We start from the raw sequence: 11,186 nt of genomic DNA on the forward strand, positions 1-11,186 counted from the left end.
TTTTTTTTTTTTTGCCTTAGGTCACAAAGTCTCCAATCTAATAAAGTAGGATGCGTTTCCGTTCAGCTCAAAAGTCCCCATGTAATGCCAAAAGTCCTTTCATGCGGCACTGAAAATTATTATGTGTTGCCGTGTGTATCAACTTTTTCAAATGAAAAAAACATAAATTTTCCTTTAAGTCCCTTGCATTCCTTAGCCTATATAAAAAAAAATAAAAATAAAAATTAGAAATAAAATAAAATAAAATAAAAATAAAGAATAGAATATCAAAAATATGTTATGCATGTAAATGAACATTGTCTAATTAAATTACAAGTTATAATATTAAGCAAAAACCATGCTATTTATCAATTTAAATCACAACTCAGATTTATGCATCTTAACATTTTTTCATCTAAAACCAATAATAATGTAATGAAAGAATTAAAATATATTGATTCTAAATGTATAAAAATATGCAATATTTCAGCTCAATCATTGAACAATGTGACTATTAAGAACATGTACCCATTGCCTAAGATAGATGATTTATCATATCATTTGTAACAAGCTGCAGTCTTTTTAAATATCGATCTTAGATCTAGATACCATCAATTGAGAATTAAGGAAGGTGACGACCTAAAACAACCTTTTGGACTAGGTATGATCACCATGAGTTCACTGTAATCCCTTTTAGGTTAGCAAACCCAACATCTTTCATGGACCTCATGAATAGGGTATTTAGACCAATCTTAGATTTATTTGTGGTGGTGCTTATAGATGATATGTTAGTGTACTTCCGAAATGTTGAGGAGCATGGAAATCACCTAATGATGCTATTAAGGGCTCTCCAAAACCATCATCTATATGCCAAACTCAACAAGTGCAAATTTCTGGGAGGAAGTTTCTAGACCACGTGGTCTCCAGGGAGGGAATCATGGTTGACCCAAGTAAGGTGGAAGTAGTGATGGATTGGAGGCGACCCACCTTGGTACAAGAAATTTGGAGTTTCTTAGGGTTAGCTGGTTATTATCGTAGGTGTGTGGATGTCGAGTCCTCTCACAATGCTGACTAGGAAGGACATTAAGTTCATCTGGGCTAACCAGCGTGAACGAAGATTTGAAGAATTGAAGAGAAGACTACCATGATCCCTGTTTTAGCTCTACCTGAGCTGAATAAACCATTTGTGGTATTCAAAGACACATTATAGTATGGCTTAGGTTGTGTTCTAATGCAAGAAGACAAGGTGGTAGCCTATGCATCTAGACAATTAAAGGACCATGAGGAGAATTACCCCACCCAAGACATGGAATTAGCGGCAATAGTGTTTGCCTTGAAGATATGGTTGCACTGTATGTATGGGAAAAAGTATGAGGTTTACACAGACCACAAGAGTTTGAAACATTTATTTATGTAGAAGAACCTCAACATGAGACATCGAAGATGGTTGGAGACCATCAGCATTTACCAATGCAAGATTAAGTACCACTCAGGCAAGGTTAACTTGGTTGCCAATGCCTTGAGTCACAAGTTGAAGATGAGGGATGAAAGGGAAACTTCAAAAGTAGATTCGCTGTTGGAAGAAATAAGACACCTACTAGTGAAGGATAGGTCACCAGGAGAGGTTCTCAGTGCCCTACAACAATTACGGATAAGCGATTTTTAGGAATTGAGAGAGCAACAAGAGAAGGATCGAAAGTTATTGGAGATCCGACAGAAGATTGGCAGAGGCGAAGAACCTGCCCATTTTAGCTTGGGTGATGCCAAAATCTTGTTGTTCAAAAGGCAAAAGGTGATCCCAGCCAATCCAGAAGTTATACAAAGAATCTTGGCAGAAACCCATTTCTTGCTGTATGCCAAGCATCTAGGAGGAACGGAAATGTATTGAGATCTCAAAAGGGGATACTGGTGGTAAGGGATGAAAAGAGACATTGCCTACTTCATCGAAAAATGGGATACGTGTAGGAAGGTAAAGGCGAAGCATCAACGAATGACTAAAAACTTGCAACCGTTATCCATTCCTGAATGGCAATGAGATGAAATCGCTATAGATTTCGTAGTTTTGTTATCCCAAAATCATACGAGTAAGGATGTGATATGGGTAGTAGTGTGCTAATTGACTAGGGGTCCAAGAGCTTTCACTTTTTACCTATCACTACCATAGACGCATTGAGCAAACTCATGCAATTGTACAAAAGGGAAATTGTGAAGTTACATGGAGTCCCTAATGGTATGGTATTAGATTGGGACGCTAAGTTTACATCTCATTTTTAGAGGAGTTTACAAAAGATGATGGGCACGAAACTGAAGTTTAGTAGTGCCTACCAGCCTAAGATGGATGGAAAATCAGAAAGGACCATCCAAACTTGGAGAATATGTTGAGATTGTGCATTCTATACTTCAATGGACCCTGGGAGCATCTCATCCCACTTATTGAATTTGCGTACAGTAATAGCTATCAGACGACTATCCAAATGGATTCTTACGAGGCACTATATGGACAGAAGGGCAGGTTGCCTATATTTTGAGATGAAGTAGGAAAGGCCTAGTTACTTGGATCGAAGATTATTCAGGAAAGGATGGAACAAGTCAAATTCATATAAGCAAGGAAGTTTATGGCCCAAAGTAGGCAGAAAAGTTAAGCTGATAATAAGAGAAAGGCGTTAAACTTTGAAGCAGGCGATTGTGTGTACTTTAAGATGTCCCCAATAAAAGGTGTTAAGAGATTTGGGTTAAAGGGGAAGTTGATCCCAAGATATGTTGGACTATACCTATGGGAAATGTTGGCCCAGTGGCATATCAGATTTTGTTGCCTACAAAATATGGAGGGATTCACAACGTGTTCCATGTTTCCTCACTTGGGGAAAGCTTTAGGAACCAACAACGCCAGGTAATTGAACTAGATCTAATTAAGTTACAACCGAATCTCATGTAAAGTAGTATTGTCATAGCAGCTTAACCTACCTATATTTTCATTCTTAGGACATAGATTTTAATGCAAGTCCAGACTTCAGCATGATGCCTAAGGAAGAAGAGTCAAAACTGCCCAAGTCCTGAGTACGGAGACTAGTACTTGCCTTAGTACCAATACGAGCCGTAGTTGCCTTGTGCCTTCCATTAGAATGTATAATATTAGGTAGGACGGCTACTTGTAATTGTCCTACCACCTTTTGGGATTTAATGAAGGGCAAGAAGCCCCTTTTGTCATTAAGTTGAGTATTTTGGTACTTATTGCTAATGTTGTTACCACAACATATTTTGTTTAAAATTTCCACTGCGATTTTATAAATAAACATCTTACATATGTACTTTACTCTGAAAAACTACACAACTATTTCAATTCCCTCTTGGGTGTTGACCATTGGCCAGCATCCTTAGCACCATGGGTCATCACCTAAATCTTCATGAGGAACAGGGCACCAAAGGGACAGATAATTCTTCGGACCATTCCTATGAAACATTGCCACATGCTTCATATGAGAATGAGAATGCCTCATGGTGATTGAGGTGGACTGGTGTCGTGATTGGCCTCACATGGTAATCGGGATGTAGGATTTCCTGGTGAATCATGTATTGGTGTCCTCAAGTTTGTTAGCCAGGTAAGAGCATCCTCGGTTCAACAAGTATCTTTATGTAAGAAGTTTGTGTGAAATCTATGTGATGAGCATTTGTGTGGTGAAAGAATGTTATTGAGACTGAAACAGGCATAATACTACATTTTACAAGATTTTATACAAATATTGGAGATGGATTTCTTGCCATGCCTATATATGTACATGTGTTATCTGGTATGGTGATTCCTCTGTCACATTTGAGGATGCATGTAGTTATAGGATATAAGATACAAATATACATGTACAAGTGTTATCTGGACCAATACACCCCTAACCAAAGCCATCCAACTAAGATTTCAATAGGAGGCTATACATGATTTCATAGTGGAGACAGTCGAGGATGTCTAATTGGCCCAAACTAGGGGTGGAGATGGAAAGAAATTGAGGATATTATTTATGTCAAGGAGAGAAAAATACGTTAAGTAGACTTTACATTTTACACTATTTTATTTAGTGCAGTTTTTCAACAACGTTAAATATTTAATAAACATGTAAAATTTATTTGACATATCTGTCGATCTTCGATCTTTTAATAAACTTTAATATCGTACAAGGATAGGGCCATAGGACCTGGGAGGCGTGGGTTTCATGGACCCCGGATTCCGGAATCCAGATTCCCCAGGTTCACCGTTCATCCCTAATCTCTAGAGCAACGTTACCGTCTGAAAAGCTTTTTTTATTTAAATATTTTTCCAAAATGGTCAGAAAAAGGTACAAAGATAGAAGTACTTGATAACAAAAAAATGTTTAGAAATGTTTGAGAAATGGGGAATTTATTTGAGATTAAAGGTTTTGAAAAAATAAATTGAAAATTCTGAATAATTTTTTTGAAATGAGTATTCTATTAGAATTTGTGAAAATTGATAGATAAAATTAACATATTATTTGAATATAATTTTTTAAGATTTATTTTTGTTTTAAAGTTTGTAAAAATTATATTAATTTTTGTGTTTTGAGTAATTGTTAGATAAAAATTTGAAAATTTGAAATAAAAAAATTATTATATTTGAGTAATATTAGTGAATTAGTTACCAGAAAAGTTCAGAAATATTTAAAAATTTTGAAAAATAATTGGTAGGAAATTCTTGATAATCATAATTTCTTGTACGCGTAAATGAAGCCCATCAGCCTCAGAAGACCGTCAGTCACCATCGACAGTACTCTAATCTTCGGCTTAATCCCGGAGAGGAAGACGAAAGAACAGTGACGGAGACCTTGTGATGAGCTACGAGCCTGTGAAATTCTGCCACATGACCCAGCAAAATTGGCATCCCAATACGAAGGTCACAATCACAACAACACTACCAAGAAGAGAGTACCCAGAAAAATCGTCTTCCGTTTTGACCATTTGCATGTGAGACGAAAGCAAACCAAACCAAACGTTGTGTGAGCACAAATGTCGCTGCATAGTGACTGGAGAAGCGAGTTAAAGAGTACCCAACACGCGTGGTCTTGGAATTTGGGGGTCTTTGTTAGCTACAATAGAAGCAAATTTGCATTTTCGAGACTAATATATAGTACACAGATTATAGATCTGGCACACTGTAATTCTCAAACAACATTACTTTAATTTTACATTACTATACTAATATGAATATATATATATATATATAGTTAATCTCGAAACCATTTCCATAAAGTAAGAATCACTAAAAGGAAATGAAACACACTCACATCGGCCTTGCTTACATAGAGCACACCATCCCATATGGTACAAGCTGTAGGCCATTCCACAGACCAATCTTCTCACCCTTTCCCAACTTCTATGCCCTCCTCAATTCTCTACTTTCTCTGTGATCTTGCCACGTTATCATCTCCTTCTATCTGATTGAAGTTCTCTTCTGACATGGCCAAGTATATGGGCAGCTCTTTTGGTTAGAGATATGACAGTCAGTTATATATCTGCTTACACCTCACGCTGTTCAACAACTACTATTATGGTAGCAAAAGGGCAATGTTCGTATCCTATCTAACTCTTTATTACTGACTTCTTTCACTACTCTCTCTGGTACGCCCACCCTTTTACAGCAAATGTTTCCTCTGCTCTTTGGTTTCGTTATTATTCTTGGGCTTCTTAAACAACTGCCCGTGTCCCTGTCTCTCCCTGAACCTCAAAAACATGAACAGGCACAACCCCTTTTGCTACCAACTCAGTGCAATGAGAAATGTGGGAGCCTTCATATCCCTTTCCCATTTTATTTGAACACTTCATGTGGGTCGGTTTCTGATGCTTTTCATCTCTCATGCTCCAACTCCACCATTCCTTTCCTCAATATTGCTTCTGAAAGCTATCGGATTCTTGAATTCTTCTCTGATGGTGTACTGGTCGACTTTCCAGGTCCCTCTTCCTGTCGTCAGTATAATGATTTGCGTGCCTTCAGTTTTTCCAGAAGTAATTACTTCAGCGTGTCGGTTGACAATGTCATTGGGTTGTATGATTGCGAGGATTCTTCTTTATGCAAAGCAGAATGCGAAACAATTAACATGCCTGGTTGTGATGGCAGTGATACTTCCCCTGCCTGCTGCTATCCCCTTTCTGACCATGGTATATGGCATATTGGAGATGGCTTTACCGTTTTTTCTAAGTTTGGGTGCAGAGGGTTCGGGAGTTGGGCTGTTCTGAGGGGGGCTAATGCAGGTAAGCGTGGAGTTAAGTTGGAATGGGCTATTCCAAGGAATTCATCCAGGGGAGCATGTGCTAGCAATGGATATATTGTGAATGCTACAGGAATTGAAGCAGGGGTAAGGTGCTTGTGTCAAGATGGGTTTTCTGGCGATGGATTTGCAAATGGAGTAGGGTGCTTGAAGTGTGAGTTGTTATTTCAATTGCTTCCTTTTATGTTCAACTTCTGCACATTTATCATGAGCTTTTCCTTGAAAGTGATTATGAATTAAATTTCATTTTAAGCATACTATGTGTTTAATTTGTCGCAACTATCATCTACAGAGCTTTCAGCCAGTCTTGTGCGTTTTATTTGCATCCCCTAACAAGGGTCAGGGTATTTTAAAGTTCATGGTAGAAGTACATGAACGTGTGAGTGAGATATGTGCTAATTTATAATTGGTGCATTTCACTCGCCTCATTATTGCATATAATTATCTTTGAAGACTATGGTTCATCAGTCATCATTATATAACTTTGTGTTGCGATTCATTGGTAGAAGACACCACGAAAATTTGTGATAATAAGTATCTGTATGTTGCCTGGACTACTCTGATCTCCATCATGCCAAACTCATGATAATAATTGTCTGGATGCTGCATGATGATAAGTATCTGAATGTACCAGTATAAACGGATGCATTCAGGCATTTGGCAGGAGCTGGTGACTTAACTACATATCCAAGGAAATGAGATTTGTATGAACCAATGGAATCCATACACACTCGCCGTAAATTCACTGAGCATAACAAAAATAAATAAATATAATCCGTGTATTCTTTATGATGATAGGCTATTAATCCTTTTGGAAATCCAATTCAAGGGTCCCGAATCACTTGAAAGTACACATTTTTCCTCTACTTGCTTGAATTTGTCACGTTGTCGTTGCTACTGAAATTGCAAGACACCTTCTTGACAGCATGCATCAAGGACGGACGGGAAGCATTTGGGACTGACTGCTACAATAAACAAACCAGTGGAAGGAAAGTCGTGATGGTGGCGGGTAAGTATCCAAGAATCAGACCCTCATCTTTTTGCAGTTCTAGTATGAAATGGTAGTTTGAAGATTTTGTTTTCTGATTAAAAATTGCAATATATGTTCAATCAGAAAGATGGTACTGAAAATATATTCTATCCACACAGCAAATGCATTTTTGATATAATAGAATTTGTTTGGTGATGACTGCAGAGTCAACTAAAAAATTTCCCATTTTTGGCTAGATGGGGTAAAAACATCATGAGTTTGTAGCATTTCTTGTCCTTCAGAGAATAAGAAATAACTTCATGGCCTCCTAATTGTGCAGGAGTTCTGGCTTCGGTTCTGATAGTTGCCTCATTGACTGCACTGCTCTATCTAATCAAGCGGCATGTTAAGCAGGGGAAATTTGACACAGACCAGGCGTACTTTCACAGCACCATCTCATTCCGCAAAGCATGTAGGACTCGATTATTCACTTACCATGAGCTGGATCGTGCCACTAAAGGGTTTGAAAAGGGTCAAACACTTGCAGATAGCACTAATGGCTCAATTTATGCCGGGATTCTTGGGGATAGATCCCACATAGCTGTGCTTAAGTTACACTGTGACAATGAAAGAGATCTACTTCAAGTTCTATCCCAAATCGAGGTTTTATCCCTCATTCAACACCGGAATATGGCCCATCTCCTTGGATGCTGTATCGATGCTGGCTATGCCCCACTTGTGGTCTATGAGTATCCTGCAAATGGTACTTTGGAGGAACATTTACTTCATAGTAGAGAACATAACATTGGTCTTGACTGGTACAAGAGGTTGCACATTGCGGCTGAAACAGCTAGTGTTCTTGCATTCCTGCAAAGTGAGATTTCTCCTCCCATCTACCACCATTATCTCAGATCCAGTTGCTTGTTTTTAGACGATGATTTTTCAGTGAAGATTGCCGGGCTCGGTCTACTCACCTCAAGCATTGGGAATGGGTCTGATTTGCACAAAAGTGATGTTTATAACTTGGGAGTTCTTCTTCTCGAGATTATTTCAGGCTCAAATCACTTTGACACGCCAACTGTAGCTTTGCACAAAATGAAGTGTGGAAAGCTCGAGGAGATTGTGGATCCATTCCTTTACTATCACGAGCAACCACCTTTTCGTCGAGAGCAAATAGAGATAGTTGCAGACCTTGCAACGAGATGTTTGTTGTTTGGTAGAGATGGAAAACTTGGTATGATGGATGTTGCAAGGGAGTTGGTACATATTACTAAAGAAAGCATTGATGGAAGTAGTAGGAGGGGTCCTGCTCTAGAGGAAACATTTTCGAATTCCAGCCTCCTTCAAATGATATCAATGTCTCCTGATTCTATACACGTTCCATGAATCGTTCAAAATTGGTTGCCATGTCAGCAACAAAAAGCTGAGACTCTGTACTGAATTGGGAACTTAATTTAAGAAAGTGAATCATGTCGCTGATTCTGCGTACGTAGTGTCTGTAACTTGCATGTGTAAACATGTGTATGTTTTTCAGAGATTCTAAGAAAAAGAAACATTTGTATAATAGAAGAAGATGAGTATGCTAAGAGAACAAAAAAGGAGAACTAGAAAATTATTGTGCGTGCATGGTATCTTGTCAGGGATGTTCTTTTTTCAGAAATGCTAAACCAGCGGATGGTAATTGGGTCCCGATAATGTGTCTAGATGCTTCTTCTTTTTCTTCTTCTTCTTCTTCTTCTTCTTTTTATTTTTTTTTATTTTTTATTTTTTTTATTTTTTAAGTGAATAAGAAAGTATTTTTTTAACAATGTTGTAAAATTTTTTTTATATATTTAAAGATGTTAAAAAAATATAAAAAAAATTAAAATATTAAAATAAATAAAATACACTTATTAAGACCCAAATATTTTAGATCCCGACTCGATGGTGTGGAGCCGCTCTTTATTTTTTGGAAGTGGATGGGAAGGAATCATATTTGCCCCAATATTGCGGTAGATATGATTTACCACTAAAATAATTACATGTCTACCTTCAATGGTCAAGCGAACTCCATTATTGAGGATAGGCCAAGAGCTGTGTGGGAACTCCTTACACGTAATGCACTAGAGAAGACTAAGGAGAAGTAGGATCTTATATATAATAGTGACTTCCATGTACGTAAGTTTGTAGCAATATGTTAAACGATTCGTTAATCCAATACGAATATGACACAATAATAGCAGGTTAGGATTTAGTCTTAACGAGTTCAGGTCAAAAGGGATTAACTTGTTAAGATATGATTGATTAATGAGTTCATAACGGGTCAACCAATTTTGACCCAGTAGGACACGTTAAGAACATTAAAGTTACAATTATATCCTTATACCTAAAAGTAAATTTGTTAGAATTTCCGATTGGTTACCAAAACTCAATTAATCTCATCTCATCTTATTATTACAACTTTTTCAAATTCTCATACAAAATATAATAAACAATTCAACCTTTTTAATTTTCAATACAAAATTAATATTAAAAAATTATTTTATAACAATATTTTATTTATTACTATTCAAAACATCCAATCTCATCTGAATTACGTAACCAAACGGGGCTAATTTCGATATTTTTATTGTTTGAATTGTAATTTTAGACTTGTAGTTAGCTTTATAATTTTTATAAATATTATAATTTTAAAATTTATATAAAATTATGATAAATTTAATCAGGTCAAATGGGTTAATTTCAGGTATATTCAACCTATTTACATAAACAGTTTGAATGTCGTATTAATCTATGTTGTAATATTCACTAATGGGTCAAAATGGGTTGACACTACACGACCCGTTATATTAATGAGTTGTGTTAGAGTTTGAGATTTTGACACAATAAACTTAACGAGTCAGATTAAGGTTGAGCTATATAGTATAATGTACATGCTTTAACAGGACACGAACACGATTCATTAACACGATTTAACACTCCTAGTCTCCTATTCTCCTAGTCTCTTGGCTGAGGAGTTTGTCTTTTTCTTTTATATCGTCTTTTCTTCCATATTCGGAAACCGGTCACTATGGCTGAAAAACTATTAGACATGTGGGGCAAAATATCATTATTAGAAGAAGGAAAAGCCGCCATTGAGAAAAAAGAATCGAGTTGTATTTATTGTGAGAATTTACAAGACGGGAAGCAACTTTTATCTCCTCAAGATTATTGTGTCTCCTTCTTAAGAAGAGAAGATAAAAGAAGATAAAATAAACATTTCTCATATCTTCTTCTTAATCTTTTAGCAAGGTTATTGGGTTTAATGCTTTAAGCATGGCATATATGATAACATAAGTATATAATCAATAGTTCTCTTACCAACACATACACAATTTGACAATAAGTTAGAAGTTGATTTACAGTGATTGTCGCATTTTATGAGAAAAAATATGAAACACGAGAAACAGTAATTAGAAGTTCTAAATGTTAGTAATTTTATCACTAACAATTAGAAACATAAAAAAATACGCAAACTTAGAGTAAAATGATTTTATCATTTTATTCTCTACATGTGGAAAAATAGTCATTTTACCCATAATTCAAGTATTTCAAATCCTAACTCAAAAAACCATTAAAATTTACATTCTTCATGTAAATTTTATCCTAAACTCAAATATAAACTTACAAAAAATTAAAACCAAATACAACTATAAAAAACATCATAGGACCGAAACTTTCAAATTCCAAATCTCTTGTTTTTTGTCGTAATTTCTTCCAACTTTAAAACTTATGATTAAACCGAAGCTTTGTAATAAAGATCCTCATATCCTAAGTTTAAAAACATGCTTAAAACATCCAACAAAAGTATACTCCTCATAAATACAAACTTTCTAACTAAAATACAAACTCTTGAATTTCAAGATTTGACCAATTTCAAAACATCTCCAAGAACTCCAAAATTCCAAATATTTCTTTTAACATTTTCTTAACACATTCCTAAGAATTAA

At 36.1% G+C, this 11,186-nt stretch overlaps 1 protein-coding gene across 1 annotated transcript; it reads left to right on the forward strand.

Moving 5' to 3' along the window:
• The first annotated feature begins 5,247 nt into the window (after positions 1-5,247).
• LOC122312539 (probably inactive receptor-like protein kinase At2g46850) lies at positions 5,248-8,844 on the forward strand. Its single transcript, XM_043127188.1, has 3 exons — positions 5,248-6,402; positions 7,174-7,257; positions 7,559-8,844. The coding sequence occupies exons 1-3, from the start codon at positions 5,625-5,627 to the stop codon at positions 8,602-8,604; spliced, it is 1,908 nt and encodes a 635-aa protein (XP_042983122.1). The 5' UTR covers positions 5,248-5,624; the 3' UTR covers positions 8,605-8,844.
• The last annotated feature ends 2,342 nt before the right edge of the window (positions 8,845-11,186 follow it).

The sequence above is a fragment of the Carya illinoinensis genome, chromosome 1 (assembly GCF_018687715.1).
Source record: "Carya illinoinensis cultivar Pawnee chromosome 1, C.illinoinensisPawnee_v1, whole genome shotgun sequence".
In the NCBI taxonomy this organism is placed as follows: Eukaryota; Viridiplantae; Streptophyta; class Magnoliopsida; order Fagales; family Juglandaceae; genus Carya; species Carya illinoinensis.

Excerpts from the sequence above, each read along its gene's own strand:
- LOC122312539 (XM_043127188.1), top strand. The coding sequence starts at position 5,625 with ATGTTTCCTCTGCTCTTTGGTTTCGTTATTATTCTTGGGCTTCTTAAA. Across the intron at positions 6,403-7,173 it reads TGGAGTAGGGTGCTTGAAGT|CATGCATCAAGGACGGACGG; the intron begins GTGAGTTGTTAT and ends CCTTCTTGACAG. Across the intron at positions 7,258-7,558 it reads GAAAGTCGTGATGGTGGCGG|GAGTTCTGGCTTCGGTTCTG; the intron begins GTAAGTATCCAA and ends CTAATTGTGCAG.